The following is a 15,163-nucleotide window of genomic DNA, read 5'->3' as shown; positions in this document are numbered from 1 at the left end:
TAAGATCCCAGAGGCTAAAGAAAGGAGTGGGCCCAGGGCTCGGCTCTGAGGTGCATAGTGGATGAGGAGTCAGCAAAAAAGTCTATGGAAAATCTAGTGAGGCAAGAGAAAAGCCAGAAGAATGTGGCAGCAGAAAAGCTGAGACAACGTTTCAAGAAGAAAGCCATGGCCATTTATGTCTAGTGCTGCTAAAAAGATCAAATAACATGAAGAAAAAAATGTGGCAAGTGGATTTGGCAAAAAAAAAGGCTGTTGGTGTCTTTGAAAAAATGAGCTTCAGCAGAGTAATGGGGAGAGAAACTAAATTGGAGTTAGAAAAAAACTGGAGGCAAGGAATTGAAAACAGCACTTATGTTATAAAAGTTTTATGATGAAGGGGAGCAGATATGTGGAGTGGTATCCGCAGGTGGATGCTGCACTAAGGGAAAGTTTTGTTTTGTTTTTGACAATGAAAGCTCCATAAATGCAGACTTTGCCTTCTTCTCTGCTATATCCACAGTGCCCAGAACAGCATCTGCCACACAGCAAGTGAATGAATGAACGGGAGATACAGAAGCAGGTCTGTAGTCTGACAGGAATATGCCAACAGAGAAGGTAAGATGAACAATGGAGACAAGAATGGATACGTGAAGGAACAAAGGCTCTGATAAGACTTCCCAGAGAAGGTCATGTCTAAACTGAGATTGGAAAGATGAGTAGACATCACCTGGAAAGCAAGGAGGGAGCAGGAACAGCGTTCCAGGCTGAGGGAAAGGCCCAGAGTCAAGAGAGAGGATGATATATTTGTGCAACTAAAAGAAGACCAGTATGCCTAAATTTTAGACTGTGGGGGAGTTCATGAGTGGCAAAAGATGAGTCTGGAGAGGTTTCAAGGTGTGGATTACGCAGGGCCTTGAAGTGGCACTTTTTCAAGAATTTTAGGCAGTGAAGTAAAACGACTAGATTTTCATTGTAAATAACTACTTCCAATGTGGTGAAAAATTGGAAGAGGATCATCATAGAAAACTAGTTAAAAAGCTATAACAGTAACCAAGTAACAAAGGCCTGATCTCGCCCAGTTACAACGGGGATGGGTAAAAGTAGACAAATGCAAGCGAAATTTAGGAAGCAGATAAAACCAGAATTAGAGATTAAGTAAAGGTGAAGGAAGTTTGAAAGAAAGAGAAAGAGGGTGAAAGTGAGACTCCTCTCTCTCGAAAGAACGAGACAGTGTGGGATAGAGAGACACCTTCAACAATGGAGCAGAAAAAGTTATGATTTGACCATTTATTATCCAAGTAGTTTCCCATATTCTACCAACATGCAAATGACATTCTAAAGATACAAAAGGGTCAGGAAAAGTAGAGTATGAAGCTAGGCTAGTTTTGAATTCTTTGATATTCTGAGCAATATCTTCAGAAGATGGATTCATTCAATTAAGCCTTTAATGTTCAAATATCATCATAAAAGTTAATGGAACAGTACTAACAATGACTGCTTTAAAAACAGTTAAGTATCCCCAACCTAACATATGAAAATCTGGCCTTGAAAAAAGGGGGGTGAAAAGTTCCTTTAAATTAAATTTCCTTAGAAGAATAACAAAATAATCTGCAAATGGTCTGTCCTTGACTCAACAGCATGCATTAACCAGTATTCAAGAGGGAAAATTCATTTTATACTTGACCGAAAATTGATGCCTACAGAAAAACTGTAAGAATCCTAAATTTGTGTACATGTGCAAAAACTGCCTTTGAATTTTTTTTAATCAGCAAACATAGAAAGAGAAGTACAGGGGCCGGCATGGTGGCACAGCAGTTAAGTTCACGCACTCCGCTTTGGCGGCCCAGGGTTCACAGGTTCTGATCCCGGGTGTGGACCAACACACTACTTGTCAAGCCATGCTGTGGTGGCATCCCCTATAAAGTAGAGGAAGATGGGCACAGATATAAGCCCAGGGCCAGTCTTCCTCAGCAAAAAGAGGAAGATTGGCATGGACGTTAGCTCAGGGCTGATCTTCCTCACAAAAAAAAAAAGAAAGAAAGAAAGAGAAGTAGAAAATACTCTTGGGGACCCATCTTCCATTATTTTCCTGTTTTCCAAAGATCCTAAATAATAAAATGACAAGCATAAGCTGTATACTTGACAGAGGTATTAAATTTTATATTATACTTTCCTAATGATTTAAAAATACTCTTAGAAATATCTAGTTCTAACTCATTTTAATACTCACAATAAAACTGATGAAAGTGTTCCATTGTTGGCACACCAGGAACAAAGTTGTAGAGATGAAACTTCAAAGCTTCACTCTTCAGCAAGCTATAAGCCATCTCTGTAAGATTGATTCCAACTATTGCATAAGAATACCTAAGTCAGAAACATTACCAGTTATACCAGCTAGCCAAATAGTTCATAAAATAAATTTAGAATTAGGCAAGTAATTAGTAAAAAGTTACTTGGATCCATTTCTAATATAATATCGATTTTATGATCATCTCTACATACTAAGAAAAATAAACCAGAATAGATAAAAATTTTTGTTCTTTAGAGGCTGTTGATCTTCTGGATATAATCTAAGAAATAAAAGTAAAGCTCTGGTCACATGAATATCTAAAACCAAAATCCTTAACAAAAATTTAAAAGAGTACTACATACACTCATTGATTTCTAAAATACACTGGGTAATCTGACATTTTCCCCTCCATTATCAGGGTATTTATTTTTATGATGTAATATTGTTACAATGTTTTTTCAAAGATAGGTATCACCGGAATATAAAAATAAAATAATAACAGATAATAATATGACCTCAATTTGCATTTCACTTCACAATTTTCAAACCTATTTCTCATTTTCCTATACCTATTTCAAAGCTATTTCCTATTCCTATTTTCAAATCTATTTCTCAAAAAATTTTTATAAAGGTTCTTATCTCCATTTTATAGATAAACTATATCTTGGGATAAAAATATACTAAAATGCATACAAAATTGATTTATGATCACATTTAGCCTTAAAAATAATGTAGCATGCAATACCCTTTATAAAGTTCTTATTAATTAAAATAATCTCATTTTTAAAAATACCTTGAAATACTTTCAAATTCAGATCATCTCATCAATTTAAATTCAAAAGTTTACAGTTTCTTCCAGCTTACCCTAATTTTGGATGATTTGAACGGGAAAGAATCTGATGAGCTTCACTGGTATAATTTTCACTGAAATACCTAAAAAAGTTTAAGAAAGATAATGAAATTAACATATGTCATTCAAATTGAAGATATCCAGAAGCAATTTAGAAAGCTACTGCCAAAATGACAGTCCTAGTACTGCCACAATGATCCCGATCTCCATCCCAAATCACTTCAGTGATTCAGAAATGCTTCTGAATCAAAAGTTACTTCTGAGCTATCGGGCCATCTAGCATAGGACATGGGCCTTGGCAAGAGTTTAAAGTATTTTAACAAAGAAATGATCTCATAAGAGACTTTTTATCTACTTTAAAAAAAAAATCTAGAGTTCTTTTTGTTTATTTGTTTGTTCTAAATTTTCTATAAAATAGTCAATGCGTACCTGTTGGGACACTCTTCCTTTCTCCTAGGCTTATTACTTCTATTACAACTTAAGTCTGTATTGTTTAATGTCATTTTCAGTGCAATCAGAAGAAAGTCAATAACCTTCCTTTTGCACTAAAAAAAAACCCTCCTTGACCAGTGGTGTAACTAAAATACTGGCCATAAACAGAAGTATTAGCAGGTACAACAGAGAAATATATAAAGCTATCTATTTGTAGGCTCATACATCCTGTTGGCTTGTACTAACGCAACCTCTTTGAGTTCTTGGAGATAGGGACCAAATCTTCTGTTCAACCTTTGGATCACCTCATAATGCACTGGTACTCATACACGTATACATACATGATGACTGACTGGATGTTTACGTGAAGATAAGAAGGAGAATAAAAAATGGATTTCTATGGTCTATTTAAATTTTAGAGGGCAAAATCATTGACATTTTCATAAAGCATAGAAATTTCTAACCAAATCCTCCCCTCTCTATTTTTCCTTCTATAGATAGAAGACTATAGACTTCCATTTTTCTTCACTGGTTCTAATTTTCAACTAATTAAGGCAGGGGTTGTTAACTTAGAAGTCCATGAATAAAGGATCATTCATGAATGAAAGGGGATCCATGAACCATCTTAAATTATGTATAAATTTTCCTGTGAGTACATTTTTTGGGGAGAAAATATACAAAGCTTTCATCAGATTCTCAAAGGGATCTGTGAATCTCAAAACAGGAAAGAGTCCTGTTTTAGTGCAATGCCTTCCTTACATACTTTTTTTTTTTTTTTTTTTTTTTTTTGTGAGGAGATCAGCCCTGAGCTAACATCCGCCAATCCTCCTCCTTTTTTGCTGAGGAAGACGGCTCTGGGCTAACATCGGTGCCTATCTTCCTCCACTTTATATGGGACGCCGCCACAGCATGGCTTACCAAGCAGTGCGTCGGTGCGCGCCCGGGATCCGAACCAGCGAACCCCGGGCCGCCGCAGCGGAGCGCGCGCACTTAACCGCTTGCGCCACCGGGCCGGCCCTTTTCCTTACATACTTTAATTTTTCTACTTTATCCTTAGGTTGGCTCTAAAATGCCTACAGTAGACTATTTATATTTGCATTTCATTTTTTTACATGATACTCCTAATACAATTCAGTATTACATTAGTATTTCAATAATCAAGCTACCCTTAAAATATTTTATCTGTAACACAGGACAACTTTTAATTTTCTTGCTGAACTTATTTAGTCAACCCCTATCTTAACAGTGTCTAACGAAAACAAACACCTATGCAATAAGGAAAACTATTCCTTACAATAATCTGCATTAACTAACTTCCTTCCTTTCTTTCTTCCCTTTTCTTCTTTCCCTCTCTCTCGTCCTACATACATTTTTGACCTAACATATATTCTTATTTTCTGCTTCTATTCCTCATCTACTCCGATTTCTTCAGTCTCTCCTGAATTCATTTTCTGTACAATATCCTTTCTTCTTCTATGCCTCAGCATTCATTTACCTAAAGCATCGTTATCTATAAAACCACCAGCTATCTTTCAAAGCAACAAAACATCTCAAGAGATTAGATGACAAAAACCAAGCAATTAAAAAAGTCAATTACATAAGAGTATTTGAACAGCTTGCCTGCTTCTTGACTGTATCTTTATTTTGATCCTGAAGAGTCACAGCTCCATACACAGGACAATAAACGTAATTATAGAGGAATCAGAGCTAGCTTTATGTTTTCAACCATTTCTAGTACATCATTAGCAATCAAATAATTATTAATATATGTGAATCTTGGTCATTTTTCAAATGAATAGATACTAGCTCTAAATAGAGTAAAAATATCTGTAAATCATTTAAAGGTCTATCAGAATCCCTTACCACAATACTGAATCAAAGCCTATTAAGTTATTCAAATTTTAAGCTAAATTCTCTTCTGGCAAATGCTGAAACATCTCGATTTCTGAGGAAAAGAGCCAGAAGCAAGGTTACACAGAAAAAGTTAAGAAAGAAAACACCATAATAGTGTATATCTAATTGAGTTTCAAATATCTGTATACTTTACAAGTACCAAGAAGAAAGACAGTCTGTAAAGGCTAAGAACAAAAGATTCATGTGTTCTGAAAAATAATGAATTTTAAAATATTTTATAACTTTTCCAAGTGGAAATAAACTGCATTTATTCTACTTAAATTCCAAATGGAAGTTTCCATTTATCAAAATGGAAAACTGGCAATCTCATTTTTTGTAATTATTATTATTTTTAAGACTATTGCGGTTTATCTCTGGGAGGCAGACTTACAGGGAACTGTCATACTCATAAAATTTAGGTATTACAAGGGCCAGCCGGTGGTGCAAGCGGTTAAGTGCGAGCGCTCTGCTGCGGCAGCCCGGGGTTTGCTGGTTCGGATCCCAGGTGTGCACCGATGCACCACTTGGCAAGCCATGCTGTGGCGGCGTCCCATATAAAGTGGAGGAAGATGGGCATGGATGTTAGCCCAGGGCCAGTCTTCCTCGGCAAAAAGAGGAGGATTGGCAGATGTTAGCTCAGGGCCGATCTTCCTCACACACACACAAAAATTCAGGTATTTCAGAAAATTAAATACTTTTGTAACTGAAAAAATTATAGATATTGAAACCTTGTGTCTTCTATTTTCCCCAAAAATAGGCTTATCCATATTGACCTAGCATTTTTTCGCAATATTAACATAATTTAGCTCAGTTTCAGGACTAATTTTTTCATGGTAACAATTATCCAAATTTTGTTAATGGTTAAGTTTCCCATTCCAGGCATTTAGAGTCTATAAATCACAATTCAAGGACAGATCCAAGCACTAGAATTTCTTCATTTGTATATCCATATCCCTATTAATCTTCCAATTTACTTTCTAGAATAGTTTTGGTTATCAATTCTTTTTTTTTAAATGAGGTTTATTTATTATTTTTGTGTGTGTGTGAGGAAGATCAGCCCTGTGCTAACATCTGCCAATCCTCCTCTTTTTTATTTTTATTTTTTTGCTGAGGAAGACTGGCCCTGGGCTAACATCCATGCCCATCTTCCTCCACTTTATATGGGATGCCGCCACAGCACGGCTTGCCAAGCAGTGCGTTGGTGCACGCCCAGGATCCGAACCAGTGAACCCCAGGCCGCCGCAGCGGAGCGCGCACGCTTAACCGCTTGCACCACCAGCCGGCCCCTTATCAATTCTGATTTTAGTTACATATTTTGGGATTTCACAAGTATTAAAGAAGAAAAAGAGCGAGTTCTTATAGGCTCTACAAAATCAAGGATTTAAATCACTTGTCACAGATGTTGAAGAATAAGTGTGAAGAGACTTTACTATCATCTTATCTGGTTATATTTCCCAAAATGGAATCAGAGAGCTAAGAGAGAAGAGGCAAGAAGATAAAAAGAGTAAGAAAAGAGTGTACATAATTCCTCAAGAGGTATCAGAAAGGAGGTCAGGAAGAGAAAGGAAGAGGAAAAGTATTCGTAAGTAAAGAAACCACACACAGTATGTTTCCAATGTCTTCATACTGTTGCCAGCACATTAGTAAATACTTGTAGCACTGCAGCTATTAAAATTCAGAGATAGTATGATACTAGTATCATACTAGTATGATACTAGATCAATTCTTATTAGAATTTAACAAAATTGGAGACTACATGCAACTTCATTTAGAGAAGAAAAGAAAGTTTATTTTCACTTACACAAGATTGATTAATCCAAGTATGCCCATGCCTCTGAAGTCTGTTTTGGGATCATCACCCTGGAAACCAATGTCAGCCCATTGCTTGGAGATTCTAGCCTTCAACTTTTTCGTAGGCATCAGAAGATTCCAAAGCTGTATAAACATTTGCTTCCATATTACAAATAATAGTGATGTTCTTAACTTACCAAGACATTTTTCTTCTCATAGCTGATATACTAGTAAGTTGAATGCTTTCAGTTATACAACTTTTATACACAAACCATAGGTTCAAGAAAGACTCTATTTAGAGAACTTTTCAATTATCCTAAAAAAAAAATGTAGCATATTTATTCCAATTTAAGAGATTGATATAAGGAACAACAGATTTTGAAAAGGTAACAAATACACAGAAATCTAAAACAATGAGATGTCTTTATTCACTAAGCAATACATATAGATCAGAATTGGTAAACTGCTTCCTCAAGAAGAACACAGTGTTAAGCACTTGGCCCTTGCTTCAGACACTAGACACTTAAGTAGGCTCTATTAGAACAGTAGGTGATTAGTTCCTAATTAGAAGAAAGAAACTAGGTCTGAGATAGGGAGGGGATCATGAAGAAATAATTCTGATAGTATTCCAACCTATATGATCATTATTTTACAAATTTTCATAGTTTTAAAAGAAAAAATAATGTGACTTGGTTTCACATTATTATAAAATGTAAGAGATCTAAGACACAATTTAAGAACAATTACCAAACATTAAATAGCAACAAACTAATCAATGCAAAATAAAGTTTAAAAGTGTTAATCAGTCATTTTCTAAATTCAACACCATAAGTCATCAAACAAAATAGACATACAAAAAAGTTGACAAGAAAGGTTGTGAAAATTTGCAAAACAGAAATACTCGAATTTTTTTCCATTTCACTACCATTTCAGGCATTGTTGAGTAAAGGACTGTTAAAGAAAGGAGTAAAATAAAATGTAAAGACCTGTGACGTTACTTTAAGACAGGGTCAGGACTCTGGCCCTGAAGCTAAATCCAATCACGGATTGGGTTTTATCTAGTCCCTTCTCTTATTACTAACACATGCGATTTGCTCACATTAGGGTCTCTCCATGACTTCAGCAAGGGGTTTGATTATGCCAATCATAAGGCCTCAGTAATGTGGTGAGAGACACAGTAAAACCACTAATTCTCAAACTTTAATATGCATAAGTATTAAATTTCTGGGTTCCACCCCTGGAGATTCTGATTTGGTAGGGCAAAAGCGGAACCTTGGATTCTAAATATTAAGGGCTGGTTACCTTCAGTGAAGATGGTCCTTCGACTACACTTAAAGAAACACGGATCTTCTCAGCTCTTTACGCAGAGAGACTGCTGAGTATGTGTAGCAACTGGGTGGCTCACTGCTGGCAACCGGCTCCTCGCCTCCAAAACTGAGTTTCATAGTGAATCACCAAGATAAAAATTTCCTTGACTAAAATGCTAGCACTTGTATCTTACCCCTTCAAAAGGGAAGGTGTTGTGTAGAAAGGGTCTGAAGTTAAGGGAATAATGACAATGAGGAGGAGGATATAAACAGCGGTCAAGCCTCAGAGAGTGCCAGGCACTATTCTAACACTTTCAATATAAAAAGTCAACCCACACCAACAGCCCTTTGAGGTATATATTTTTACTATCCTCATTTTACAAAATCAAAATTTTTAATTTTAAAATTAGGTAAAGTGCATATTTATAATACTTTTCCTGAAAAAAATAAAACGTTTTATCGATTTTAAACTTGTCTCTTACTGTTACTCAGATATTATCAACGTTTCTTTCTACAACACTTTTAGTTACAACAAACTCCAAACTCCAAGTGCAATGTGTTGTTTTCTCTAACTTTAACCACTTAAAAACAAAATTAGAATAGGTGTATTGGACGGGCAGGAGACTCAGCTCTAGTTCAGAATTTACCATTCTAGGACCTAAAGCAAATTACTTCTCCGCTGGGCCTTAGAATCCCTGTCCCTAAAAGGAAAGTACTAGGATAGATGATCTGGAAGGCTTCCTCCAGGTGTAATATTCTCTAATTTTGGCATCTCACCAGCTTTATGTACTTAAACTTCAGAAATAAGAAACAGGAAAATTCTAAGTAAATTTCTTTACTTCCTTAATTTTTAAATCTATTGTGGCATTATTTGGCAATTAACATTCCATAAATACCAAAAGATCTGACATAATAATCTGAAAAGAGACATTCACATTCACAATTTGAGAGTAAGCTGAAAAAATGCTTAACTTATGTGAGCAACTCATATAAAAAGTAGGGGGAAAATCTGAAGCTTGTGGACTCATACTTTTCAGTTGAAAAGATCTCCATAATTTTATAATTTATTTCAGAGTTAAATTAAATTAAAGCATTAAAATAAAATTTGAATATATTTTAATGATGCTTATCAGAAAATTATAAAAAATAGTTAACTAAAAATCTTTCAACAACATAATAAAATTCTCTAAGGGGCAAAGAAACTGGATGGCTGTATAAACCGCTAGAATCTGCAGACAGACCTCCCTAGCTCAAGCCTGATTTATTTTTCCAATGTTCAATAACTCCAAATACAGAAAACAAAAATTTACCTTGAGAAGCAGCTTTTCATGTTGCATGTTATCAGAATCATACGGCTTTTTTCTCACACTTTCTACATCCAAATAGAGCTGTTTATAACCAGATATCTGTAGTAAGCATGCCTTCATGCAGATTTTAAAACTGAAAATGATAAATTTATTATTTTTTAAAATTATACCTTTTATCACAATAAAGTAATGCTTTCCACAGCCTGTGGTTCACATGTCTATTTAGAAAGCATTTTCTAGCTTTCAGTTTAGTATAATAAGCATCAGGAGCCTGAGTACACACAGAACATTATACAAAGTATCATGCAGGATATGACAGAACCCGGTCTAGAAAGAGGGCAAGATATGGTAGGAATGGCAAACTTTGCAATTGCAAGGATGTGTCGTCTTCTTCTTTCCATGTTTTCTCTGGGCAATCTCATACATTTCCAAATCTTTAGGGCCAGATATTACCGACAGACCTAATTTTCAAAGTATATGATAACAAACAGCTCCATGACAGGTTATCCCAGTTCTCCCAAATACAATAGGTTATCTTCCCTGAAGAAACAGCTCTTTTTTAAGTAAGTCTCTAAATCTATTAATGACATTACTAATCATTAGTTCCCCAAGCTAGAACCCTCCAAGTTCTGACCTTCCTCTCTCCATCAACAATACATCAAAAGATCCCTGAATCCTTATCCTTTCTTATCCCTGAAATGTCCCTCAAAGCAATCATATATCCATTTACCCTGACGTATTTATGGCTTTGTTATCTCTTGTCTGAATGACTCAGATTCCTAACTGTTCTCTCTGTCTTTATTCCCTCTACCAGCCTCCCACATCCCCAAATTTACCCTCCATCTTCCTAAAATATATATCTGATAATGTAGCTTGTTTGCTAAAAAAAACTGGAGGACAACATCTAAATCTCTCAGTAAGGCATGCGAGACTCTTTGCAAAGTATGTCTAATCTTGCACTCCATTCACTTCTCCAACCACTGCTCTGCACCTATTCAGTGCTCCAGCTACAAAAGACTCCCTGTGGTTCCCAAATACTCAAGTACTTAGTGTCTTGTTGGCACTGCTCCTCTGGATGGACTGTCCTCCCCTACCCACTCAACAAGGTCCAGCTCAAACGTCACCTCTTTTATGGAATTACCGTCACAGTTCTCTCCTGCACCTTTCCCTGTTTCAGCCAAAATAAATTGCTCCTTCCTCTGTATTTACACAGGAAATGCTGAATGAAGAAAAAAATGCTAAACACTTATTATCTCAATATACTTGTGCTGGGAACACAAAAATGGAATGAGTCAAGTCCTTCTCTTAGGGAACTTAGAATTTATTAGGGGAAGAACAAGAGTAAACCAATGATTACGGTACAGTGCGTTAAATGCAATGATAGAGAGCTCTAGGAGAGGACAGAGCAAGGGCACTGACTCAGACCGGAGAAGCCAGGGACGACCTTCCTGGAGGAGGTCAGAGAAACTGAATTTTGAAGGACAAGGACATAGTGGCCAAAGTTAGTTACCTTTGGGAAAGTAATGGTAAGCTACCTTAAAGGCGGCAGATGGTAAACTGGCAATAGTACCGGCTTGGGAACCAAGAGATACAGGTCTTAGTCCTGCTTCCATCACTCACCTCTCTGGACCTCAGTCCTCATCTAGTGAAGTGGAAGGGCTGAACTAGATGATCCCCACAACCCTTTCAGCTCCAATGTTTCACAACTTAGTGTGATCTCCACACCTCACAGGGTGTACGTGCACAATAAAAGAGAACCCTGTAAAAACAGCATACCTGGCATCCTTCTCAGGGTTAATATTCTTTTCCTTCATTATATCTTCTACACATTTGTCCACGTCACTCTGAACAACAAGTGTCGCTTTCTGTAAAACCTATTTATGTGAAAGAAAGCTGAATGAGAAAAATCCCTTACAGTTAAAAAAGGACAGTAAGTTTTGAGAAATTTAGTCAACTTTACAATGCATATAGTAAAATGCAAATCAAAACCAAATTTGTTTCAATTTTTCACTAGGGCTAAAATCAGAAATAAATAAGTTAAAAGAGAAGCAGCATGATGCATCAGATGCAGGCTTCCTTAACTGAGAATCAACAGGTTCTCAGCCGATGAGTTCTTAGCAAATGAGCTACCACTACTGTGTGCTTATGAAGCACATACTTTTTATAAAATTTAAAAATTACATAACAAAAATATATGTACAAAAAAATTTTAATGCCGAAGTCAAAAAAATTTTTAAATGCAGAAGAGCAAAAAGAAGAAAACTCAATCTTGAATCCTACCACTAGAGGTAGCAACTGGTAACAGATTAGCATATATGTTTTCAATGTTTTTTCTATGCATATAAAACAGATTTCTTTAAATAATATGTCCTATAAATGTGCACTGGATCCTTCTTTTCAACAAACAAGCAAGTGCAGGCCTTCCTTACCCTTAAAAAGTTTCTTTAACTCTTATCCCTCTGTAAGCTACCATCAAAATCCTCTTTGGCATCCTTTCTACTCCAGGGAAAACACTCTAAACTTACCTGGAGTTATGCCTCCGCATATCCTGGGCTTTCTTCTGGAATGCTCCTTTCCCCAATTTCTAAACGTATCAATCCTCCCATTTTTAAGCTAGCTCACATATAGGTCCAGGAAGCCTTCCCTGATTCTATTCAGGTGGAAATAACGTCTCCTCTCTTGGAATCCTCATAATAATTTATCTGGAACCTTTCTATGACCCTTACCACTTTCTATATTATAGTTATTTTTATATATTAAGTGGAAAAATCTTTGAGGACAGAGATTGTATCTAGTTCATCTTTTCATATCCTGCCTACAAGAAATAATTGACAAATAATTATTGGAGATATTTAACAGATGAAAACCTTAAAGGCAACTGTTTCAGTAAAAGATATGTACAGCAACGCGCACAATGATTTTAAAAGAAGGAAAGAAGGGAGGGAGAGGGAAGGAAGGGAAGAGAAGGACAAATTCCCAAAGGAAATTAAAAAGTGATAAGGAAAATGATCAAAGACTAACAATCAGTAGGGATACAGATATGGTCAAGAAGGTCTAGATGGCAAATCCTGGGATCACATGGCTACAGAAAATGTGAAGCTTAAAAACCAGCACTAGTAAAAGGGTCACCCTCACTATGGGTGGAAACCTTTTGCATATATAACAAACTTCCAAAACATGAAAAACCTAGTCAAATGTCACCTCCTCTGTGAAGCCTTCATCAGCCTTGGAGTTAGCTATTCCCTTTCATGCTCACACCTCAGTTTGAGAGCACTTACCACACCATATCTGTTTACTTTTCTATATTCTCCATCAGACGTTGTCACTCTTATGTACTCTTAACATCATGAATGAATGACTGATTGAATGAACTTGCCCAAGGCATATATAAGCTTAGAGAGAGAGTTCAGACTAGAAACCATGTCTAGTCTCTCAGCAAACACTTTTTCCTGTTTATTCTATCACTATTTTTAAAATTGAGGCATAATTTAAATACAGTGAAAAGAACGGATATTACATATTCAGCTTGATCAGTTTTTTTGTGTGTGTGTGAGGAAGATCAGCCCTGAGCTAACATCCGTGCTAATCCTCTTTTTGCTGAGGAAGACCGGCTCTGAGTTACCATCTATTGCCAATCCTCCTCCTTTTTTTTTTTTTCCCCCCAAAGCCCCAGTAGATAGTTGTACGTCATAGTTGCACATCCTTCTAGTTGCTGTGTGTGGGATGCAGCCTCAGCATGGCTGGAGAAGCGGTGCATCTGTGTGCGCCCAGGATCCGAACCCGGGCCGCCAGCAGCGGAGCACACGCACTTAACCCCTAAGCCACGGGGCCGGCCCCAGCTTGATCAGTTTTGACAAATGCATATACCCAAGTAATCCACTTTCCTATCAAGACACAAAACATTTCCATCATCCCAGAAAGTTCCCTCATGCCCCTTCCCAATCAATCCCTCCTCCAAGAAGCAACCACTGTTCTGATTTCTATCACTGTTAACTGTGTAGTGGGCACATAAACGGAATCATGAAGGATGTACTCTTTTGCGTCTGGCTTCTTTCGTTCAACATAACATTTCCAGGATTCATCCACATTCTTGATTTTATTAGTAATTTGCTCCTTTTAATTGTTGAGTGGTATTTCATTGTATGAATAAACCTCAGTTTGCTTATTCATTCCCCTGGTGACGGGTATTTGCATCGTTTTCAGTTTTAGGCTCTTATGAATAAAGCTGCTACAAACAATCTTTATTATATTTTTTGTAAATATATGTTTCATTTCTCTTAGACACCTAAAAGTGGAATTTCTAAGATATAGGATAGATATATGTTTAACTTTTAAAGAAACTGCCGAAACCATTTTCCAAAGTGATGGTACCATTTCATGCTACCACAGGTGTTCACCAGCTCTTGGTGGTGTTAGTCTACCTCATTTAGGAAGTTTCATTACCCTGTTCTAGTGGGTATGTAGTGTCCTCTCATTGTGGTTTTAATTTGCATTTCCCTGCTGACTAATAATGTGGGGTACTTTTTCAAGTGCTTTTTGGCCATTTTTATTTAGATTTTTGTATATGTACATATATATGAATACATATTCCATTTCATGTATGTGTACTATATATGTATACATATTCTTCTATACACTATATACATACGTGTATATGTATATATATCTTTTTAGTTACTTTGTGAAGTGACTATTTGAGGCTTTTTGCCCCTTTTAGAAATGAGTTGTCTTTTTATTACCGAGTTCTGAAACTTCTTTACTAGATACAAGTCCCTAATCAGATACATATGCTGTAAGTATTTTCTCTTAGTCTGTAGCTTGCCTATTCATTTCTTAAAGGCATCTTAGATAAGAAGTTTTTATTTTGATGAAGTCTAATTTTTCAATTTTTTTCTTAAGTGGTAGCACTATATCTTCTCTAAAAGAAATCTTTGCTTAACCCATTGTGGAAGATATTCTCCTATGCTTTCTTTGAGAAGCTTTAGTTTTAGTTTAAACACAGGTATAAAGTCCATATCAAATTAATTCTCATATGTGGTGGGAGACAGGAGTTGAGCTTTGTTTTTTTCCCCCATTTGGATATCCAGTTGTTCTAGCACTATTTATTGAAAAGACTTTGTTGTCCTCATTGAATTGCTTTGGCATCCTTGTTAGAAATTATGTGTGGTCTATTTCTGGCTTCTTATCTGTTATATTTATATATTTGCCTAGAAAGTCTTGAAGTCAGGTAGTATAAGTCCTCTAAAAAGATTATTTGGGCTACACTAAATCTCTTGCATTTCTGTATAAATTTGAGAATGAGCTTGTCACTTTA

The 15,163-nt window shown here is 36.2% G+C and overlaps 1 protein-coding gene across 1 annotated transcript in view; it reads right to left on the bottom strand.

Moving 5' to 3' along the window:
• Positions 1 to 15,163, bottom strand: part of ELMOD2 (ELMO domain containing 2) — a 34,043-nt gene that overhangs the window by 11,641 nt on the left and 7,239 nt on the right. The window contains exons 3-7 of the mRNA XM_058550112.1: positions 11,626 to 11,723; positions 9,853 to 9,982; positions 7,246 to 7,379; positions 3,134 to 3,202; positions 2,210 to 2,343 (exon numbers count right to left, since the gene is read on the bottom strand). Coding sequence (XP_058406095.1) covers positions 2,210 to 2,343; positions 3,134 to 3,202; positions 7,246 to 7,379; positions 9,853 to 9,982; positions 11,626 to 11,723 — 565 coding nt within the window. The remainder of the gene's footprint in view (positions 1 to 2,209; positions 2,344 to 3,133; positions 3,203 to 7,245; positions 7,380 to 9,852; positions 9,983 to 11,625; positions 11,724 to 15,163) is intronic.

This window comes from Diceros bicornis, chromosome 11 (genome assembly GCF_020826845.1).
Source record: "Diceros bicornis minor isolate mBicDic1 chromosome 11, mDicBic1.mat.cur, whole genome shotgun sequence".
NCBI classification, from domain to species: Eukaryota; Metazoa; Chordata; class Mammalia; order Perissodactyla; family Rhinocerotidae; genus Diceros; species Diceros bicornis.
This window is presented reverse-complemented; position numbering and strand designations above follow the sequence as displayed.